At 40.4% G+C, this 24,739-nt stretch overlaps 1 protein-coding gene across 1 annotated transcript; it reads right to left on the bottom strand.

Annotated features, from left to right (window-relative positions):
- Positions 1 to 304: 304 nt before the first annotated feature.
- On the bottom strand, positions 305 to 23,215 carry LOC121515042 (fibroblast growth factor 6-like). The gene is made up of 3 exons (XM_041795602.1): positions 22,691 to 23,215; positions 22,057 to 22,160; positions 305 to 8,108 (listed from the first exon to the last, which is right to left on the bottom strand). The coding sequence occupies exons 1-3, from the start codon at positions 23,025 to 23,027 to the stop codon at positions 7,932 to 7,934; spliced, it is 618 nt and encodes a 205-aa protein (XP_041651536.1). The 5' UTR covers positions 23,028 to 23,215; the 3' UTR covers positions 305 to 7,931.
- Positions 23,216 to 24,739: the final 1,524 nt, after the last annotated feature.

Genomic DNA, 24,739 nt, shown 5'->3' on the forward strand with positions numbered 1-24,739 from the left:
GTTGATGTTGAAAATGAAAGAAAGTAAAAAGGTGCCAGGGTTTGGTTGAAAAAAAGTGAAGTGGGAGAAAAAAATCTTTTTAACAGTTTATGTTCTCTCTGGTACTAAGATTCACCATAAGAGGGCGCCAGATGCTTAGATATGGGTATTCATTGACCATATGTCTGACTTGGTGTTGAGAATTTCTTTGACCCTGATCAGTGTTATTCTGTAAAAGGTGAAGAAGCATGGCAAAGCAAACACACAGATTAAAATCATTCAGTCACAGCCGTCTTTACAAAAAGTCTTTTATTATCATCTCAGGAATACAGTTGACTGCTGTGCACAGCACATACGTACAAAAATAAAAGGAAAACCATTTGTAATATAGTATTTTACTTACTCGTCATCATATTTTTCAGAAACAAATGATTGGAGAAGTCTGTTGTTTCAAACTAATTTACAATCATTTCAATAATCGGAACTAAGGCAGAAGGTGAGGTATATGTTCAAAAAGAGGAGGGGGACTCAGAGGAAGCACTCTCCCCTCAGTGCAGGAATAGAAAACTGAGAGAGAAACACAAAGGCTGCCGGCACACAGGGACACACATACTGTACACACATAAGCACACACATTAACGTCTGATCCCAGATCCTCCCACAGACCTCCTATTTCCCAACAATTTAAAACCAGCTGAGCAGGCGTGATAAATAATCCAGACACTTGATCTGTTATCAAAGGGGGGAAACACACACTCACACATACACGCTCCATTTAAAACTCAGTATGCATATAAAGGACTTTAGGAGGTCAGGGTTCATGTTTGATAGCCTTTTTTTTCTTACTTTCTCTCAGTTAACTTTTCTGCCTCAAAACAAAGTCATGCAAAGTTGTAGACCATGAAACAGATTCATATTTCATTGACAGTTTCAGTTCGTAACCTTGAAGCAAGATCAGTTGATTTAAGTGTAAACAGCATCGAATAAATCACACGTCAGTTGATATTTCAGTGACCACATTAGGTTAAAATTTTCCTCTTTGAAATCACAAACCAATCACTGAATGTTTCCCCTGAAAAATAAAATGTTTTGGTGGTTCTCATCTGGTGGGTTGGGACCCAAAAGGGAGCTGTTTTTGATGGGTTGCAAATGTGTGCCTAGAAAAATTTGGCAAAAAGTCTTAAAAAGATGGAAGCCCTGGAAGGACACACATCTTTACATTATATTTTATTTTGCTCTCCAGTGAGAGGGGTGGACATTTTGGCTGTTTTCGTAAGATCTTGAAATAGTTTTCTTATCTTGGAACAACCAGGCTTTTCCCATGGTAATGTGGTAATTTGTCAAGCTCTTTTGAAAACACCTCAAATTGACACGTTATCATGGGGAATAAAGGGAAATAAAACGTACCCATGCATGTCCTCCCAGGGTTTCTAGGATGCTGTGCTTTTCAAACATGCTTGTTATATCTTGCCTCATCTTGCCTAGTTTTGCTCCATTATAGGTCCAAAATAAGTTTGAGTGGCTGAATATTTTCAGAAATTTTGATTCCAATGTCCTCTTAAGGGAGTGGTGGGTCCTAAGGCTAGACCAGTTGAGAACCACTGCAATGACCAGAGCTACAGTACAGTATAGTGCTGCACAATAAATCAAATCACAATTGCAATATCAGGCTGTGCAATTACATAACCGCATACAAAGCTGCAATTAAAGTAGTACTTGAAAAGTTTTAAGAATGCCTGCAGAAAGGCTTTTAAGTTTACAGTAGTGCTACTTTTGCACTTTGCAGAAGTGCTTATGTTCCTCAAAGGAAAAACTTTTTTTCATTTGAAGTTTTAAAGTTATTTTGAAATCAGTTCTTAAATAACTTCAGGTTTTGTATTTTCATGCTACTTGATATTTGTATGTTTTGAGTTGGGAAAAATACACCCCAAAACTATTGTTATATCTGCATTTTGGACTAGCATTATCGTCCAGTATAATCATAAATGCACATTATTGCCTAATCGTGCAGCACTAGTACAGTAAGTACCACATTTACATCAAAGAAAGGTACTTTTGGTTGTAATGAATCCATAACAAAAACAGCATGTCCCACTGCTCAGTAAATTGCACTCTATCAAAAATGTGTCTTTTGACAAATATGCCAAAATACCACACCTGAAACATCCTCACTGCCACAGAATCCCTCCTGAAAAAGCTACAAATGATCATTTTCGATCATGATGATGAGTTAAAGGCTGATCACTTTAAATGAATCACATAAGAATTACTTGAGGCAAACCCCCAAATGACATTAATGGTATGGCATCAGAAATTAAAATCATTGAACAGGTCAAGTTGTTCTCTTGGATCACAGTTTTCAGTCCAATAAACAACCCCTCAAATTCTAACATCACTTTTTCCTGGAAGCATTTGATTCTTTTTGCTACATAGTGACTAACTCAAACCCCAGCAGTGCTTTCAGCAAACAGATACTCAGCAGAAATCCCATTATCAGCAAGTGTGTTTGTCACATTCTGGTCAAAATATCTTATCAGGATTATTATGAGGCACAATCACCAGACAGGTTCAGATAAACGTCTTATTTCAGGATGTTAAAGCAAAAAAAAAAAAAAAAAAATGCCTGAACTGACTGCATTAAGCACTGTTATTATTGGTAAGTGCCTTAATTTAGAGACTCATAACATGTACACTTTACCAAATGCATGGGATAATATTCTTACTTGTTACAAGTAATTCAGGGCTTATTTTTCCCTTAAATATCTTGAAATTTGATCTCATTTGTATCAAGATTTTTGGGTGAATGTGGCTTATCTTATGGTTGCACAACTGCAATATGAGCCTTTACAACAAACATATCACAAAAACTTTATTCTATTCCTATATATAGGAATAATAATTTTTAACAAACAAGCCATACAGTCTTCATTAGCATTTGTACATTTTACATACAGCATTTTTACTAAGTCAGATGAAGCTCAAGGTACCTGTCTCCCCAGAGTACTTGGTGCTAATTTAGTGGTAAGTAAATCGCTTGATCAGGCAGGTATAGCTCAGGTTTATAAAATTCTGTCATAATAGTTTATTTCACCACACTTCTTATAATCATAATGTGGAAAAGTAATATTGCACATCCCTTTATTTCATGTATAGTGTGGTCAAACACAAATATAGACTTCCTGTCCAAAAAATTATAACAAAGTCACTGCATTTATTTGGACCAATTATTTAAACGTTTTTTCATAAAGTTATAAGACATTTCAATGCCACCTTTTCCCAATGTTATTCATCTGTAGCATTAAGTGTAATGAGATATTTTTGACCAGGAACATGACAAACACACTTGCTCAGATTTGCCTTTCTACAGTAAATCCCTCAGTAGTCTCTCTGTTAACTTCCTTCATCCCTCTCGTCTTCATTCTCCTCAGAGAGGAGCGTACAGTACATCAGCTTGCACAGACAATGCCCTGTTATTCCTGACTCATGGTAAATCTATCTGATACCATCTCTACTGTCGCTTTGGCAGAAACAGAACATGACAGGAGCGTGCTCAGTTCGACACATGCACACACAAACGCACACTCACGGACTCGCTCGCACTGAACAGACGCTTCACATTCGTCTCTGCTACTAGACACAAGCTGGAGCTTAAAGGGCACGTGAACCAGCGCTCACAGACATTTTGTCAGTGTTACAGTAATGTTAGAAAGGGCATGAGGTAAAATATGATAACATACATCTGTATTAGCCTTGCTACTTTCTTATTACTCACATCTTACCACATTGGCCTGACCAGTGTTTCTGCTACTTAGAAAATGTGCAGGTCAGATACCCAAACATGATAACTGTATTAAAATATAACAAAAAGAGCTCTAATGCACCTTCAATGATAAATAGACTTTGATCAGAAGAACAAGAAAGGTGCCAAATCATTCACATCTTCATTGCACATTCAGGACTAATATTATTGTCTCCTGCAGGTGCAGAACTCCCTAAAACAACAGGATTAAAGTCTTTGAGATGGATGAGAAGACACAGCCCACATCTTCGACCTTGGTACTAAAGTGGCTCAGATGAGTCGGACAAGAATCCAGGGGCCGTCTGTCCAGTCTGACATTTACGGGCGAGGGGCACACTGGTCTGAAGCTCAGGTATTTTACCCCACATTATCCACATCCTTGTCAAGTTAAACAAACAACCAGTGCCGCATGCAGAGCCCCATATAAGTCCTCTGGACATGGCTGATAGATCCCACTCTGCTAGTTCTCTGTCCCCGACCACCTCATTGTCTCCATGAAGCTACAGAGTATGAAAGGAGAGTGCGAGCAGTTGTTGAATTCAAGTATGTTATGCTGCAAACACAGAGCCTTTATGAGCATTGCTACCATATCCCTTTGGTTCACTGCTTTTGGCAACATTTTCCACAAGAAGCTTAACTGTGGCTCAAGGACCAATCTGAAAAAAAATGCATAAATAGCTTTAAAATCTGGGATCAATCATTAACATCATCTAAAAAATCAGACACACTGAGCCACCTGACGTAAAGTTCAGTCACTTGCTGCACCAGCTATTTGTAAGTTCTGTCTTAAATTCTGCTGTAAACCCTACGCTGAAACTAGTTAGGTTTTAACTTCAGTTAAGACATCATTTTGTTGCACCACAGAGAGTTAAGCTTCATATAAATTAGTAGACATAACATCCAATCCAATTTGGGTCATGTGAACAATCAGTGTGAAGCATTTTTCTAAATCACTTTGTTGTAGCGCTGCCTCTCATTACAGTTGTTTCTTAAGAGGCTAACAGCTGATGGTAACCTCCATTAATCTTCAAGCAGCAGGGAAGGGTTTGTAAAATATGAAAGCAACATTATGATTTGGTGACAACAAGGGCTGTCAGCATAAATGCATTGATCACAATGCAATCAAAGTCTTAAGTGTTGCATTGATTTTTAAAATTACACTTAACGAATGCTTTATTTTTCCTCATAGCACACTTTGGCTTAGCCACTGCAACATCTTCCTGAAGCCACAATGATGAAAAATAAGTTCATCATTGGTCCTTGAATTAACGTAAAAAAAACTATAGACTATGCAGTACACAATGCAAGCCTCTTGAGTAGCCCAAAGTAGCTACTCAGCACTTTTAGTAAACTTTGAATTATTTACTTTTTACTTTCACTTGAATGCTTTTGCTTCTATTTAAGTAAATTTGAACCAAAGTAACTGTACTTGTACTCGAGTACGATAGGCTTGTACTTTTTCCACTTCTCCAAAAGAATGGAATTTCAAAGTTAAACAAAAAAGAAATTATGGTAAATTATGACATTTTTGAAATTAACTGCAATTTTAAAAAAATGAATTATTTAGCCAGCATAAAGTAACAAAAGTGGCATCAATTGGTGCTATCCTTTATATGAAATTATTTAATGCTAGGCTTTGGAAAACAAAAGCTGGAGTTTCACACTGCTGACACCAAACAACATGAAAACCCTTTGCTCTTTCTCAGCAGAGTTAATTTTGGCCGCTATTTTAAATTCAGTCATAGCCTTCAGATTGAAGTGCTTTTTAGTTTTAGTCACATTTTAGTCATTTTAACATGTATAGTTTTAGTCGACAAAACCTAAAAAACATTTTAGTCCAGTTTTACTTTTTTATATAAAGTCCTTACATTTTCTCTTCTTTTTTTAGTCAAGACATTTATTTTCTTCACACTAATTTAATTTAATTAGTCAAATTGTAAAATTAATGTAAATGTGAAAAACTAATTTATGCGCTGTCAATAATTTCATTACTTATATAAATAAAAATACTGAATTATCTTTAATGCATTGTGCACAAATATTGCTTTTTAATGTCCAACTGTGCAGCATTAGCCTTTTAGTCTTTTTTTAGTTGAAAACTGAACTTACTTTTAGTCAGATATTTTTTATCACCAGAGATCTATTTTTAAGATAGTCTTAGTCTTCCTCGTGGAAAAAGGCTGTCTTAAAAAAAAACAGAGTTTCAGCTGACAAAATGAACACTGCCTAACCCTCCAAGTCCTCCCATCTTTCAAAACAATCGCCAAATTCCACAGAGGACTTCACAAAGGAGTCAGGTGTAGGATTTAACTAGCATCTTAAGTGGCTGTGGATCATTAGGAAGAGTTGGTTGTCCTGCTACTGGAAAGTTGTAGATTTGAATCCTAGCTCCTGCAGTCACATGTGGATGTGCCTTTGCACTTTACTTCCATTGCTACGTTGGTGGTGTGTAAATGGGTTTGGTTGTGTTGAATGAGATACGCTAATACTGACAGTCATTTCTCCATAGCAACCTCTGCCATCAGTGTGTGAATGTGGAGTGAAAGGGCATGAATGTGTAGGTGACCAGTGGTGTAAAAGCAGCTTTTTAAGCTCAAGTCCATTTGCCATTAAAGCCTAGAATTGAACTATCTCAACTGGTGCAACACCTTGAATGTTAGTTGTGCATAAACACCATCATAAGTTAAAAACGTAAGATCAAACTAGGTTATGTTTGAGCTTACACAGAGCTGGTGCAGAAACTCTATCGTCAGAAAAATTAAAGCAGTTCCAGTTCTCTCAGAAACAAACTGGTGTAGTTACACTTTCTCAAATGAACACAGCAGACTGACAGTGAATCTCCTACTCATCAACATCCACTGTAACTTCTCTTTTATGCATGAACATGTCACTCCATGTGCCAAATATCAGCCAACCAACCACAGTCAAAGAGCTCCCAACATCAGATAGCTTAGCTTTATAGATAGATTTAAAAATAAATTAGATAAATTAGAGTGAGTCATCAACAACAAACTATAAACACTAAAGAACAAATTGCATCACCTCAGTTTGAATGACGGGGGCTACAACATACAACAGAAAGAAGCGGAGGACATTTGCTTCATAGTGTCAGGTCTATGATATTCTGAGAACAGGCTTATTAACTGAAGAGGCTCTGAAACCAAGCAGTTCCCCACTCATTCATTCATAAAATACACATTTGGCCACACATACTGTACACACTCATGATCCGGCTACAAAATCAGTGAAAATAAAACCTGGGATTGTCAAAGCTCCCTTGGACATGACGAACATGGGGGGCAGGGGGATGAGTGCTGACTCTAAATCTAGCTTTCCACTTTAACAAGAGGCTCCACTGGGTCCTGTGCAGCATAGAGTCTCAATTACTTAATTTGTCTAATTATGGAAAGAAAATAAAGTAGAGAAACCTCTGGCCCTCTAGGAATTGGGCTAAAGCCCCCCGGGTGGTGTCAGAGGGAGTGATGACTTGCGTTTCATTCCTATTTCTGACTCGAGCACCACGTTTCTCGCATGCTAGGGGAAGGGGGCCGCAAGTAGGAATTCAAGGCACCGCCACCTCATGACAAAGCAAGAAAAACCAGCGCCATATTTGCAAGTGCTCTAGTTGCCCTGACAGAGACAGAGACAGTCGAACAAAGAGGATGGGAAATGTCCAAGTCCTTCATGGATGACGACAAAAACATTTTCAGTAAACAGGCATTCCTCTCTGTAGAAATTTCATGCACACATTTCTCTTTTTCTGCTTCCTTTTCTTCTCAGGATATGGTGCTTTGAGGTAATAACGTATCCATTTCATTTCACTGTCATCCACTGACAGGCCAAGGGCTCAAACAGTTCCAGCAAGCACCCATATAAACGGAGGGGATAATTGACATCTCTCCACCCCCTTCTTATCACAAAATGATGAAAATCATAAAAGCAGCAAAGAATGGCATTTCCATCATTTCTAATACAAAGTAAGCTACCCAAATATACATATAAAGTTAGAATAAATACTATCAGATATAGTGGTATTTCTTTCTTTTTCAGTCCATTTTTGTATTTTGTGTTTGTACGTACGTATACGGTATTTAGGTTACCTGGGAAATAATCCACATGTGCAAATCAGTTTGTTATTGCCAGTTTTCGCTCATCATATTCGGGGTAAGAAGTGTGTTACAGTCATGGCAGTGGTGGCCTTGTTGCCCCTCTTCACACGGCCATGCTTGCTGAGTGCTATGTAGGAGCCTCTGTAAACCAGAGACTCGTAGGCGTTGTAGTTGTTTTGGAGCAAGCTCTCCTTGAACTTGCACTCGTCATGGAAGACTGTCTGCAGAGGACAAAGACACAGACGGTGTGCATTTTAATAAAAGAAATAGACACTTTGTGGTTTGAAGCTTGTTAAAGCAGAACTTAAAAAACATCTTTAAAAATATTCTGAGCAATGCATAAAAATATAAAGCTATATTTAGATTACAAGCAGCACTGGGGATAATGGATTATACTGTATTTTGACAGTTTAAAACCCCAGCAGCACCAGCTCTTCTATATTGACTTTGCTACTGTAAAACACGTTTTTAAACCCAGCACAAGTCAAATCATCCACCTAATCAGCTATTAGAAGAAAAAACTTATAGTAAAGGTGTTATGTTATCATTCAAGGAAAACTTGCTGCAAGACCCAAAAGTTTTACAAGAATAGAAAGGATCTGCAAAATCTGAAACCCTTTAAATAAAGAAATATTATATAATCAAAACCAAATACAACAATGGAAATATTCAAAATAATACATAATAAATGCTGCAGAAAGTAAAAACCAATTAAAAACCATTAATGTGATGCAAAAATGTAAAGACACTAGCAAGGCACAATAATATCAGCATCAGTTTCAGCGGATATGAACACTTCTGCTGACATTTACAGCAGATATGTCGGCTGTACATATTGGCAGTGTAAATCATGTATTAGCCTTAAATATCAGGAAGTGTACCATCAGGTATAAGTGGCTGCTAAAGGTGCCACACACCCTAGGGGGCCCTGAATATTTTGCACGAAGTCCCAAATGAGAAACAGCTACCAGACTGTTTACTCTCAGCTCTGCTCGATTCAGCGCCTCTTTGCACCAAGACACTTGCTTTTATTGTTTGATATCTACAATAGGTACACTATGTGGACAAAAGTATTTGGTCACACCTGTTACTTACTGATTTCAGTTGTTTCAGTCAGACCTCTTGCCACAGGAGTATAAATTGCCCCAAGCCATTCAGTGTTCATTTACAAACATTTCATGAAATTTTCATCCCTGCTGAATATTCAACAGTCAACTGTTAGTGATGTTATTGGACAGTGGAAGCATTTAGGAACAACAGCAACTCTGCCACAAAGTGTAGGACCATGTAAATTACAGAGCGTGGTCAACGACTGCTAAGGCATGTGGTGCTAAAGCTCGTCAGCGCTGGGAGCGCAGATGGTCGAGTGGTTTAAGGCGCTACCCATGTATGCGGGTTCGAATCCGGCCTGTGGCCCTTTGCCCCATGTCCCTCCCCACTGTCTTCCCTGTTTCCAAGTCTACCCACTGTCCTTCCTCTATCAAATAAAGGCATGAAAAGGCCCAAAAATAAATCTTAAAAAAAAAAAAAAAAAATCCTCAGCGCTCTGCTGATTCTATAGTTGAGGGGCTCTGAATTTTCACTGTAGCATAAATGTAAACACAAACACTGTGCAGAGGTTGCTTCATGGGATGGGTTTCCATGGCCTAACATCATCAAGTCCAGTGCTAAGTGCTAGATGGACAAACAGAAGACTATTCCATGGAGTGACGGATCACGCTTCTCTGTTTGGCAGTTGCCGAAGAACATTACCTGCCTGACTTTATTGCACCAACTATGAAGTTTGGTGGAGGAAGGACAATGCTATGGGGCTGTTTTTCAGGATTTGGGCTAGGACCCTTTTCTCCACTGAAGGCCAATCTTAATGCTTCAGCTATGCTATGCCTCCAAATTTGCGGCAACAGTTTGGGTAAGGCCCTTTCCTATTCCAACATTACTGTTCCCCAGTGCACAAAGCAAGGACTATAAAGATATGGTTTGATGATTTTGATGTGGAAGAACTTGAGTGGCCTGCACATAGCCCTGACCTCTACCCAATCCAGCACCTCTGGGATTAAGTGGAACTGAGATTCTGAGCCAGGCCTTCTTGTCTGACATCAGTGCCTGACCTCATAAATGCTCTACAGAATGACTGGGCACAAATTCCCACAAAAACACTCTAAAATCGGTGGAGGCTGTTACAGCTGCAAAAAAAGGTGGGGGGTAGCTCCATATTGAGGTACAGGTACAAATAAAGTCATTACAGTCCTTGTTGGTGTAATGGTCAGGTTGCCAAATATTTTTGTCCATATAATGTATCGGTTTTGATAGTTTTGAAAAAAAAAAGTTGGGAAATATCGGCATATCAGATATTGGCAAAAATTCAATATTGTGTGTCTGGCCTTAACATAAACACTGTAAAGTTAAGAAAGAACAGAAAACATAAAAACAAGAGCAATAAAATAGTGCAACATATTCTGTCATCACAACAGAAGCACAACCCAGTTTAGCATTAACATGTTTCTGGTTCTGCTTGAGGTTTCTGCCTTGTAAAGACCGTTTCCTTTCCTCTGCTTCTTCACTAAATGCTGCCAAGTGTTGGGCTCATGGTGGATTAAAGTTAGGTCTGTTAAAAAGAGTATAAAGCATACAGTCTAGATCTATTGTCTTCATAAAGTGTTTTGAGATTGGCCAGGCCAGGGCAAACACATCTCCCAAAACCAACATGGGAGTAAAGTTGACTCCTGCCTTAGCTTCACAGGCCCAAGAAGATGGTCACAGCCTGTTCTCTATTCACAGATTCTCCACTGAAATATAGAATATAAACTTAGCACAAAAGTAAGGAAATTTGTGTTTGGTAGATTATTTACTTGTTGTAACAATGCTTCTTGACAATAAATTTTATACCGTTGGAAAGCCTGTTTATGCCTGTTTATGCTTCCAATCAGGCAGCACCTGTGAGCATGTGCCCTGCTACAGTGGTCAGTAGCTGTCTGCCCCAAGAAGTGGCATGCCACATTTGACTGATCTGGATAGGGCCCATGCGATAGGGCAACTTCAAGCTGATGTTCCGCAAAATCAAGTTGAGGCATTGTTTGGAGTGAACCCATTGTTTGGCAACTCCCTCACTGGAAAAACAAGGCTTGTCATCATTGGAGGCAATCTCAATGCAGAGAGATATCGAGATGAGATTCTGCAACCAGTGGCAATACTATATCTCCACAGTCTGGGACCGAACTCAATCCTCCAAGATGACAATGCTCATCCCCAAAGAGCGGGGTTTATCAGAGACTACCTCCAGAATTTTGGAGTGTAGAGGCTGGAATGGCCTGCCAGCAGTCCTGACCTTAACCTCATTGAACACTTGTGGGATCAGCTTGGGCATGCTGTTCCTGCCAGAGTGACCAACACAACCACGTTGGCTGACTTGTGACAAATGCTGTTTGAAGAATAGGATGCCATCCCACAGCAGTGTGACCAGGCAGGCTGGTGACCAGCATGAGGAGGAGGAGCCAGGCTTGTGGCTGTGTATGGTTCTTCCACAGGCTACTGAGGCTCCTGTTTGTTAAATGAATATATGTTAAATTGCCAATATGTCTTGTTTCTTCAAACTTCAATCATCCAATCCACCAAACCAGAGTCAATGTTAGAATCAGCTGTTTGGCATTGGCAGAGAAGATTTGGCAAATTTTTCATGGGCACAACCTACATACTCAGCTCTGCTGCTCATCCCACAAATGCATGTTCCTTAGAAATGTGGCATCATTTAAAAGGGTGATAAACAGGCTTTCCAACAGTATAAGATTTATTGCCAAGAAGCATTGTTACAAAAAAGAAATAATCTACCAAACACAAATTTCCTCACTTTTTGTGCTAAGTTTATATTGTAGAAGTGTTTTGGGTTTGTAATTTGTTCTAGTCTAAAGAGAACCAACCAATAACAAATGAGCAGTATGTGCAGAATGGACAGTCTCATTAAGAGTAAAAGTCAACACCACTGTGCAGATCTGATATGTTCTTGAACAAAAATACATCCTGAGTGAAGTCTCCTTGGCATTGTGTGGTAAAAGTCATGGGCATTTAAACCTCCTGAAATGCCGCAGAAATTATAAATTTGTCCTCCATTAAACAAACCTTTCTTCTCCTCTTGAGGACAGACATGATAAAGCTTTTAAATGTACAAATCTGCATCATGATGCTGCTATTTCAGCAAGACCTAAAACCTATTAACTAACTAACTGATCTCACAAGTGTTTACAAAGCTCCATTTAGATTGGAAATAATAAAGCCCACAGAAACCACATAGTCTTGGCTAGAGGTCATCTATCACTAACCCCTGGTAACACCGGAATCAACCAGAAAGTTCACCAACATTCCCAGAGGATATATCAGCATCTGCAGATGGCTAATAGTTTCCAAAAGTGGGCACTACCAGATGCCTGACATCATCTGTCATTAAGATAAACCATTATTCTCTGCAGTGTCCCCCTGTACCCCCAGGCTGGACAGCATCCACCTCTAAGTAATGTGAAGCTCCTGTGCTAGCTGACAAATGTAAACACTAACAGTTCCTCAAGGTTCCATGAAGGATCAGCTGCATGGCTAAAGGCTTATCCTTGCTCTATGTTTGAAATTCAGTGATACAGGCAGATTTTCTGTCCGTACTTGGTGTTTATTTTGTCCATATTTCTGCATGTTCTCTTGAAGCTTACAGATATGAACCAAGTGTTGCAATACCACCAGTAATCATGGGGGCAGAGTTGAGCAATGTAGCCAACAATTCAAGCCAAATTAACAAAATAAATTGAGGAAGAATATTTCAAAAAATGGCAAAGCTTTACACAAACTTTCTGAGGAAATATTGCCAATTTTGAGTAGCTCACCTGGGGACAGAGACAGACAACAACAAAGGAGTTGTAGAGGACCATGTTAGACAGCGAACTCTGGTGGATTCATTTTAGAACATCCACCCCAATGTAACAGACATGCTTAAGTATGTGGGTAGTCATAATTGCATTGTTTCAATTGCACAGATCTATTTTCATACATAAAGGGAACATAAATGAGCCTTAAAGCAGCAGCAGCTAATGCTGGCAGCGATGGTACCTTCAAAAAAGCTACCTATCATATAGAAACCATTTATCCATGAAATAGATCCAGTCTCATCAAAACAATTAGATTTTTCAGGTATGTGGGTCTTTTAAAGTCTTAAAGGTCTGTTTAAGCCATAGACTTTATGATAAATGTGAAGTCTGAGTGATGTAACTCATTTGGTTTCTAAAGCCGGTCCATGGCAGGCACCATATCAAAAACTCCGTCTCAACTTCACATTTTTGGTCAGAACTCTATCAGGCTAGAAACAGAGAAATAAGTGGCTTGAGTTTGTAATAGTCATAGGTGGGGTACTGTAAGCTGTTATATACGATGGCTGCTGGTGGAGCGATTAGCTAGGATGTAGCTATTGTATAGCGGCAAATTTATCAGAAACATTTCTTTATTAAAACAAGAGCAAAAAAGGTCCACAGAATTACACAGAAATCCTTTCATGGTGAAAAGGATGTCTTCACTCTTTACCAACTTGCTTTTCCATCATTTTGCAATAGTTCTGGGTGGAGTTTAGTTGTATTGCAAGTCAGCAGCAGTGACTGCTGCCAGTGGAGCTTGAGGTCACTTGTAACTTAGTAACAGGTTTTTATCAGATCTGGTCAACAATTCTTTATTGAAAGGGAAAAGAACCACACTGAATGTTTTGTCTTGGCAGGGAAGATGTTTTTGCACATTTTTCTACTGCTCTAAGCATGAGCTTTATCCACCAACAAGCTCCACTGTTCGGAAACTACAACACCTCCTTACTGGCGATTTATTGGCCTGTAATGAATGTGTAGAGTATGTAAAGTCTTCCTCTTTCTAAATGCTCTGTATAGGAGGCTTCCCAGATGAAAGTGAATATACATGTTCAATGTAATGGATATAAGAAACAGTCTATCTGACATGCCAAGGATAGTGCAGCATGTTCCTGTGACAAAATGGTCTGTTCCAACCAAATCATTTAATGAACCAGGCTGGTATTTCTATGGTAAAAATGGCCATATTGACATGGGGTGTGCATGTGACTTCTGACCTCTTCTGCAGCCAGGCTCAAGGGAACACTCAAGTTACTGCAGTTCTTTTGCACTAATGCATTGGAAGGATGCGCTTTTCAATGCCCAAGGTTGCCACGATTAGCATAAAAGTTACTCTTAAATGCTGCTCCAGCGGCATTCAATAAAAAATGTAATTACCTAGTCTCTGTCAAAGAGGAGCACATCTGTTGTGATGATTGGTACTGCCAACATGTTGCTATTAGTGCAATTTTCAGCTTCTTCTTCTCACACTATAAATTTTTCTTTAATAGTTAAACTGCTGAATGCTATGAACACTTTGACAATTAATAGTTATTTCCAAAAGATTTAACTATCTGTAAATAATAGACACACTAAAATCTTTAAGACTTTTTTCAGAATAAACCTTAAAGTAAAAGGGTTAAAATTTTTCATTTTCATTACATTACAGGTATGAGTGTCCCCCTTTTTTAAACTCAGCATGGAGGCTTTACTACATTGAATAAAAAAAGGACTGCTGTGTCACACAGTGCTGACATTTCATGGCTTGTACAGTGAACAGCAGCAGAGAAAATGCTCTCCTTCAGAGGCAGTGTGGCCTAATTCAATCTCTTATCAGATCTTCAGCCCACTCTCAAGCTAGCACTTCATCACTCATGAACAGATAACCGACTCACATTCTGTCTGTCAAATCTGTGTGCCACAGTGAGTTAACCAGCTGCTGTTTGTCAGCGGGGCTCTGCTCAACACAATGTGTCCTCCCCCACCTCCAACATTTATGTATTAATAACTTCCATAGCTCTGGAGGCAAATTTATTACGTCTTTCAGCAGTTATCTGCAGTCTTTTTAATATCTGCGTGAAAGTAAATTGTCAGTTCAGCTCTAAATAGTTTAAACAGTAGTTTTTCTGTGTTGGTGCTAGAAACCCAAGATAACATAAATAAATTAAACAATGAAGGAACAAAGGGAAGACATGCATACTTGCAAAATAGAGATGTATAGATAAATATGATGCAAACATGGTGTTTTAATGCTGTTATATAAAAGTAATGAGCACAGGATAAGCTAACTTGCCTTCAGGGTATCCTCTATTCACAGGTGGGTAAATCTTTTTTTATATTATGGTCATCTAAACCTCCACTAAGCTGCCAGCAGAGATCCATATCTCATAGGATGGTACTAAACTTTCAGCAGAGAGTTTGAAGAAAGCCTTTGGAAAGTTGAACTTGTCCAAGTACAGTGTAATTTTGTTGGACATCGCATTTTAGTATGTGTTATGGGTATCAGCTTTTACAGGTAGCTGTGAGTCAGACCATCTGACAGAGGTAGGGAACCTTGTAAAGCAAATGGGCTGGCCAGGTGTCATGTCTGCCATCAGACAGATGTATCTTGCAAAGGTCTAATCTGAAACAACTGTGACAAGTCTGAGAATGAACCCTGACCAATCAGCATCATTTGAGGAGAACAAGGCAGTAGAAACTGGCAGGTTATAGTGATACTTGAAGCCGATAATAATGGCTGTCACCAGTGTGGCGTTTAGAACAGATGTAGTTGTAGTGTAGCGACAGCTTTATCTGAACTGGGCCACATTTCTTTATTAAAACAAGAGCAAAGAATTGAACAGAAAGTCTTTCATGCTGGAAAAAGATGATTTCGCTCTTCTCCAGACCTGCTCCGGTATGAGTTTGCATAGTTACAAGCGGTATTTCGCTGTGTTGCATGCCAGTATGACTGATGCAGGTGAAGCAATTAGCTTAGATGTAGCTTTAGCAACAGTTTGACTCAGATCTGGGCAGCATTTCTTTATTCAAAGAGGAGCAAAGAACCACAATGAACCCTTTGCACTCCTCCCCACTAGCCTTGCCATAAGCTTCACCATTTTAAACTAAAACAGCATCTGTCTGTGGCACTTACATTACCGGAGCTGTGCTACCTATACCTCATTCTGTCTTGTGGCTCTGATTGGCCTGTAATGAACATGACAGACAGGAGATTCGTCCAATCACTGTACAATAATTTTTTTAAAAGTTCTGCCCTTCCCAAAGACTTTATATGGGAGGTTTCTCAGATGAAAGTGAAATATATCCCATGCAATGGAAATATGAAACAGTCTATCTTTCATGTCAGGTTAGGTGGTATGAAGAGTATGATGAGAAATATACCTTTACTCAAAGGTGCTTTATAGTCTTCTATTTGACATTGTTATGAAGATCTGACTGAGTATTCTACAGAAAGGGTTTTAGTTACAAATTACAGTGGGCATTAGATACACCAATAATATACATTATATTGTAAAAGATGCTCTGAATAAAGGGCTTAGTATTTTTTAAGCTGAATATTGACGCAAGTATTTTGATATTTTTTCTTCTGTAAAGAAATTACAACGACAAAGCCAGTTCTGAGCCAAATCCACATGGGTCAAAAACTAAATGTTACATATCAACAGCCAGCATTTACATGAAAAAAGACCTTAAAAACTGCAGCCCTGGTAACCTCATGGTTATGTCCATATACCGTATGTATAGAGGCCAGTCAAAGCCAGTGACCTGGGTTCAAATCAAGCAGTAACCTAATAGGTTCATAAATGAAACTAATGCTGAAGACCAAAGAAAACACAGTTCTTTAAGTGTCAATGTGAGAATGGCTCCAGAAGCATCTGTAATCTGTAAAATCAACTAAAAAAGATTAAACTACTATATATGAAAGAAAAGAAAATGCTCCTTTTTTGAAAATAAATACTGTAAAATCCAGATTTATTAAAAGGTTCAAACAAAGATTTCGACCCTGTTAAGCAAAGTCCACAACATATGACAAGAGTTTGCTCTCCTGTTAGCTATAATCAACTGGTTAAGCTGTCAACCTGCAGTAGTAGTTGTGAAGCACAGACTTACATCTTACTAGTTGCTTTACCCTCTTCCTCTGGTCACTTGTTTTTAATTCAAGAGTCTTTTCAATCAAATAAGCTCTACGCAAGGTTTATGTACTTTACAGTAAATCACAGTTTTCTTTAAATGAAGGAATATGGCATAATGAGGGCAAAAAGCTGTCGTAAAATAGTGGAAAGTAGCCTGGATTTTTATGTATCCCTGCACACGACATACTGAATGGTGGCAGATGTTCCACAGAGTCAGGTCTTATTCACTGTGTGATATTGGTGGCTGGACTTGCAGTAATATCAGCACATAACTTGTGGTTTGACACCAGATTATTGCTTGCACCAGTAAATAGGAGACAGCCAATGTTTTAGAAGTAGGATAAGATATTACAAGGGTGCCTTATAAACTATATTGCACAGTAAAATGATGACTACCTATTGATTATTTTGTAGTCATTAAGCATATTGCCATTAGTGGTTCTTACTGTAAACAATCTTTTTTTTTTTTTTTTTTTTCCAAATCAACACCAACATAGACTATACCGGCGGTAACTGACTGGGATCAGAAAAAGCCCTGGCATTTGCAACAGCCCAGTTCCATTTTCCAAAACACCAGCCCAACTAACAACATAGAAGCTTGAGTAAAAACCTTGCACACTGGCAAGAATGGAGAAATGTGTGGCACAGAACACAAGCTGAAGTCAGAACAGTCACTGATGTATGCAGACCCTAATCCAATAGAATCTTAGACAATTGGAGCTTTAGCAGCTAAAACATGAGATGTTTCACTGAATGGAAACCTACACCATAAAACAAAGGTTTAACAGTTCTTTTACTGTTTTTTTTAAAAGAAAGTACATAATATTTTTAAGAAGGTAACTGACTTCCTCAGACCTGCTTTCAAAGGTAGATGAGTTTTTAAAGTGTAATGAGACATTAATGAGTACTGGTTTAATCATTTAACAACACTGTGGCTGCAGGGAGACACTGCAGTGCCCTAACTGAAGTGCGAGGAACGGCACAATGAAGCGTGAGATTAATTACAATTTCCTTGAATGAATTATCATGACAAATGTGATTATTATTAGCCTCTTGTGTCAGTTGAATAATGAGCCCCTCTGAGTGGCCCAAACAGCCCATAATTGGGTGTCCTTTCTTACAGGACACCACATAGACTATTTTACATTTATTACAGGCCAGTCAGAGCATAAAGGAATATTACCTCAGCAGGCAGACACTATAGTAATTTATGAATGGTGGAGCTTAACCTGATGTGCCAGATAGACTGGTGATTGGACAAATGTTCTGTCTGTCAAAATAATAACAGGTCAGTCAGATTAACAAGACAGAATAAGGTTGTACCCATGTGCATCTCCAAAGTAACGTCAGCTTTGTAGGCAAACTCTGCCAGGTCGCATAAACAGCAGAGCATGATGTGGATAAAACTTGGGAAACATGACCTCTGCCAAGCAAAGCTTTTGGTGTAGTTCTTTGCTTTTGTTTTAATACAGAAATGTGGCACAATTCTAACAAAAATGCTGTGTTTCTTCCAACTGCTGATACTTTCAGCAGTGGCAGATATCAGAACTCAGCCTCCCCTGTAAGGATCACTAACCCATGCTGAAGCAGGTCAGGAGGTCGGCAGGAGAGCGAAAACACCTTCTCCATCATAAAAAGCTTTCAGTGTGGTTCTTTGCTCTTTAATCCATGAAGAAATGTGGCGCACTTGTGACGAAACTGCAGCTACATCCAAGCTAATTGCTTTACACTAGCGTGCAGCCATTGCTGTCAGTTATCAGTGCGACTAAATCCCTGCTCATAGCTACTGCCTCGTTCTCCTCAAACGTTGATTGGTCTGAACCCTGTTTTGTGCGGCACAGGCATTGTGGATTAGAGTTTCCTTGATGGATTTGTCTGAAATCCATCTGCTCTGCAAGGTTAGGTAGAGCTTGTTGGTGAATAAAACTCATTCAGATGCAGGTCAGGACGGATGCAGAAACTTCCACGCTGCCAAGAAAAGCTTTCGGTGTGGTTCTTTGCTCCTCTTTCAATAAAGGAAGGCTGTCCTGATCTGATCAAATCTGTCACTAAAGCTACATCTGAGTTAAATGCCAGATTCACCATTCACCATTGCACACCTGCTTGCAGTCCAAAAACACCAACCATGGCCATGATCTCTGCAGATGACGTTGGTTGGTCTGTCTGTCCTCAGATCAAGTACTAGTTTCCCAGATTTGATCTGCCTGATGACAGACCTGGGATCTGCTTTGCAAGGTTATGGCTCTTCTGATATTTCTCCACAAGAGAAGAACAGAAGGCCATCACTATAGTGCTTAAATTTTATCTTAGGGCGCTTTCACATTAGGCCCAGTTGTTTCAAACCGCACCACGGCGAGATTCTTCTCCCTCCCCCTTCCCCCCCTGGCTGAAACAGCAGGTGGCTGTGCAGGTAGATGTGCTGATACAACGCTCTGTCCCGTATCCAAGCACAGTTGCATTCACATCTCATCTGAACCGTGCTAGAGTCCACTTGAATCGTCCGAGACCACCTCCCCAAGTGGGCCCGGGCATGGTTCATTTGCATTCACATAACCAAAACGAACCGGACTTTGGGCTCAAGTGCACTCGGATCCGGGACCGGGCCCCTAGTGCAGGGTCCAAAACTAACTTTTCACTTTCCAGCCATCCTGGCTGGTAAGTGAAATTTTTTACCAGCAAGGCAAATATTTTACCAGCCAACCAAATAAAAATTGCTTTTAAGTGTTGTAATTTGCTATCAGTATTAGTTAACATGTCATTTGGGTCTTGTATGCGATTCTCAATCAATATTTAATTAGTATGCACTAATACTAGCAATAATGTATGCTAAAAGAGACAAAAAGTGAGTAAAAAGACCCTTATTATGTGTAGAACGACAAATGAACTTGCTTCTGTTGATTCATTTTTTATAACTTCACAGTTCCAACCCTCCTTTATGTGGGCTAGGCAAAATGACTCAAGAGATACTCTGGCAGAGTTACTTTAAATTTTATTTTTGGTTTATCATTTATTTATTATTCTATTTTTCTCAGAAGTTTAATTTTCTTACATTTGGTTCAGTTTTAAACCTTATGGTCCACTTAAGAGCCTACAATAAATCAATTTATTTACTTTTTTTTATACAGTCTTCATTAACAATCTAAATGGACCAAATAGAGACAATAGAAAGAACTATCAAGGCGCCTTCACAGCACGGTTAATCTGTAGTCTGGACATGGAGGCATGAGCATCTCCTGCTCTGACCGCAACTGAGAGGGACTACTGCGCAAGAAGCGGGCTGCCTGTCAGTGCTTTGTGACGGGGAGGGGCCCACGGCAGCGCCCGCTGCTCAAGAGGCGCTACAACGATACGTGCTTTCATGTCAGAATCTTCAAAAGTCTCCAATAACACCAGACAAAGTCACTAGATTTGTCGCTAGTCCCTTTTTCGGAAAAGAGTCACTAGAGGGGTCTCAAAACCCGCTAAATATAGCGACAAAGTCGCTAAGTTGACAACACTGCAAGGAGGTATGGGTACAGTAACAACCAGCTATCCACCTCGTTGCGCTGTGAATGAGTCATGACTGATGCACTTACGTGACCAAAGATCATCTCGGCCTGAAATACACATTATTCTGCCAGGAAACCAGCCGATACCAGCATCATTCTCCACTCACAAAAAAAAAGATTTTTCGCTGGTAAAAAAATAACTCGCCAGAGTGGCGAGTGGTCTTAAAAATTTACCAGCCAGAGACAAAATCTACCCATAATTGGTGAGTGGCGAGTGTTAGTTTGGGACCCTGACCTGGTGTGAAAGCCACCTAAGATAATCGCTGCATTGCAAAGCTCAATGTATTGCCCAGCCCTAGCACAGAGACTTCTAAAGTTACCACAGCACCTTTATCACGTCTGTTACATCTAACAGCACACCTTGACGCTCTCCAGGTTATTCATTGGAGGCCCTGGGGCCAGATCAGGCCCCCAAGATCATTTTTAGTGGCCCTTTAAAGATCCAGTTTGTAGAATTTCTGCCCCTTAAACTCTGTATTACTTTAAAAAAAAATGACCATTCCTACATGATATAATTTATTAACTGAGGTCTTACAGTAACTCTGATATTTCCTCAACCTCCTCCTCTATTCTAGTTCTGAGCATTGCTCCTTTAAATGCAGGATTCACTGGTTGTAACGGCCAGGAAGCTAGGCTACATGGCATAATAGATGGTTACAGCGATTTTTTTGGTAAAAATGGGCGACAAAGTAATGTTGCCTCAAATTAACACACTCTAAAAAATTTTTGAAGTGTCAACCCAGAAAGCCTCTGTGTTTTTGTCACTATTTTGCAGTGCAAGAACACACAACCAGTAGCCAAAGCATGCTGGGAAACCCTCCAATGTGGCTGGATTAAAACAATTCCTCAAAGAGTGGGCCAAAATTCCTCCACAGTGATGTGAAAGACTCACTGACAGTCATCACAAATGCTTGCTTGCGGTTTCTGCCACCAAAGGTGGAACAACCAGTTATCAAGTTTAGGGGGTTTTAAGTTTTTCCCCAAAAAATGAGGACATCATGCAATGTCTCTCAGGCCTTTCTTCTGGATGCTTCTCCAGGTTGTGGCCCCCATTCCAAACTAACTGAACAGCCCTGCTCTGGATGCTCTGGTGAAAGCCCTATTTCTAGAAGAAGGCTCAGCTGCAGGTCTGTTCTAAGACACCTTTCAGAAAGATTTCATATTCCTTCCTAATCCAGCCTTTTCTCCTTTTCCTCTGAAGCTGGGAGGAGCTGCAGGCTGCGTGTTCCAGCTAAATAAGCGCTTTGCCGTTAAAATCGATTGGCAGCTCTGCTGACAGGTTCCTTTGCGTCAGGGGGTTTTCCCTCCTCCTCACACACACTCACACACGACCACATTAGAGGCGTCAGGACTCAAGCCTGCATCTGTTAGCCTCATCATTATTTACCCATAGGCCACCAGGCCTGGCACACTTGCTTTAAATAGAGCTTTATACATTCCTGATGAAATTAAAATATATGGATTTCACAACGCATCATGAGCAGCCCCCCCCTTCTCTTCCTGCCCGCCCCCGCTGGAGTCCCATCCCGAAATACATCACTATGCAAGTGATGCAAGTGCGTCTTATTTCCAGGATGCCTTTAACTAACATTGCTGGACAATAAATGAAATACAGTGCATACCTACCGTTCCGTATAACCTTCCTCTGCTGTTCATTGCGACAAACAACTCACTCTTCACCCCGTATAGGCTCACCACTCCTCTCTCCACCGTGGAGATCTCTATTAGACCTGAACCAAGACAAAGAGAGCAACATAAGGGTAAAATCCAGCCCATCATCCTGGCTGCTTCACTATTTGATTACAGTGACTGCTGGAGCATTGTGCTCTCCCTGCGTCTATGGGTGTAACCTTGCAGATTGCTGCGCAGTATGCCGAGCCTTTGTTCTGCACCTTTCCCCCCCCTAATCTTCCATTTGCATCCAGGCGCGTGCCAATTAAGCGCATTGTGCTTATTGCAGTAATTGCGGTATGATTGCATTGACGTGCACGGCTACTGGTGTGTGGAGCGCCCTCACAGAGCGGCGTAAAAATAAGTTGTGTCTAAAAGCGTCCATACATTCATGTCATGGTTGAGGCTGGGGGAGGAGGAGGGTGCTCAGCACTGATGGATTTTGAATAGATTTGTCTTTGCTGTGGAGGAAACTCAATTCTCCCTCAGAGTGGGATGACATATGATCATGCAAATGAATAGCCTGCCCATCACAGCTCCATGCTCACCGCCTCTCTTTTCTGTCTACATGGGTGGAGGGATAACTCACTGTACTGGTTCTCATGATGTACACCGTTGATCCTGCCGTCGGGGAGGATCTGGAGGTGAAAGCCGATGCCCACGTTGCAGTACAGCCTCCTGACTCTCTTGATGCCCAGCAGATAGTCACTCTCCCAGTTCAGCTCTGGTTTCTCCCCAGAGATCCCCAGTACAGAGCGAGAGAACAGAGTCTCCCATCTTTTCTCCAGTAAAGTTGCATTCGTCCTGCTGCTCGGTAACGGGTACGCTGACACGATCCCCAGCAGAAAGCCCAGGAGGAGCAGCGCGCTCAGCGTCCAGCCGGCCTCGCAGGACATACTGACGAGGAGCCTCTGCGCCACGGCCATCCGGTTTACCTTCGGCCCACGTGGTCCAATTTAATGACCCTAAAAATACCTCTTGTCTTCTTGTTTTGCTTCCTTCGGCATGCTGGCTGAGGGTTATTTTTGGAGCGCAGAGCAGGGCTTTGGGCATGAAACGCAAGGAGACGGGAGAGTGCGCGGCAGAGCTGGAGGTGATGGTGCTGCTGGTGATGGTGGTGATGTTGGTGGTGGTGATTACCATGTTTTGCAGCTCCTCCGCGCCTCTCTCTCTCACACACACTCTCTCTCTTCCCCTTCTCTGTTCTCCAAATCCTCCACCACTCACCGAAAAGCCTGATCCGAGCTCGCCAGGGCTATCGCATCCCTGGATGACATCATGCTGACTTCACGGCTGGGACAATACAGGAGGAGAGAGCGTGCTGACAGCAGAAAAAAAGAAAATACCAAGTCTGTGGAGAGCTCAGGGAATAGTCTTTACTGTCAGAGCTGCACTGGAGGAGCAGAGAGCTCATTGGTGGCGTTCAGTGGCCGTGAGACACGATGGGGCACTAAGGCTGCTCCCAAATTGGGTCGGTGGTCATATGTCTGTCAGGCCGCTTCCTTATTTAGAATGAAGGTGTAAAAACAGGCCCACTTGTCACCAGAGAGCAATGACAGGGCTCTCATGGTCCCACTTCTGCTGTAGCCTGCCGTTCACTAACTTTTTAATAACATTAGGCAAAGGTGGGCAGTGCCTGGGGCCTTGTGCACCAAGAGGCCTGAAGACTTAGGACTTAGAAGTATCAGTGAAAAATTATTTTTATTGAATAAGAGGATTTTTAAGAATGTAAATACGGTGCCCAGATGAAATCCCCTGAGGTCAAGACTGTAAAAGTCCAGCTAAGTCTTAATATCAAGCAAATTACAGCAAGGTAGACATTAAGAAACACCAAATCTATAAGATAATGAATTATTAGGGCTGTAAAAGATTATAATTTTAAATTGTGATTCATCTCAGAACTTCCCATTTATCATTTAATCACATGTTAAAATTCCACTATTTTCATTCAAACCTGTTTTTGTCATTTTGGATTTTCTTCTGCCTTAAACCAAAGGTAACTGACTTTCCTTTTGATACAGACCTGCTTTTATAGGAAGATCAAAGAGTGTAACATGATGTTCACTGTGGGAAACATGAACGTGCAAAGGAAATACGGGGACTGGAAAAGGTGCAGATGACTTTGACTTATCCGTTCAGCTGTCTGCAAGTTTTAAAGTAAAAGGAAGCATTTAGGAGCAGTGGTGGACTTATGTTACATCCCTTTGGCTGCAGGGAGACGCTGACGTGGCTCGACTAAAGTGTGCCAAAAAGGTCCATAAATCATCTGATTATCTGCAATTAAAAAGAAATTAGAGCACTGATGTTGGACCTTGATAAATCCTAGACGGCCCTACACAACCGAAATTCCCCAAAATCTGGGACACTGTAAAATGTAAATAAAAACAGAATGCAACAATTTACAAATCTCGTAAACCCATATTTTATTCCAAATAGAACATAAACAACTTATTAGCAGGCCATGCTTACCATGTGTAGCATCCCCTCTTCTACTAACAACAGTCTATAAATCAAGGATTCTAGCTGCTCAACAATGCTCGGTCTTTGTCAGATTTTTCATTTTATGATGTTCCATTAGTTAAAGGTCTGGACTGTAGTCAGGCCAGTTCAGCACCCAGACTCTTCGACTGTGAAGCCA

The sequence above is a fragment of the Cheilinus undulatus genome, linkage group 9, assembly GCF_018320785.1.
Source record: "Cheilinus undulatus linkage group 9, ASM1832078v1, whole genome shotgun sequence".
In the NCBI taxonomy this organism is placed as follows: Eukaryota; Metazoa; Chordata; class Actinopteri; order Labriformes; family Labridae; genus Cheilinus; species Cheilinus undulatus.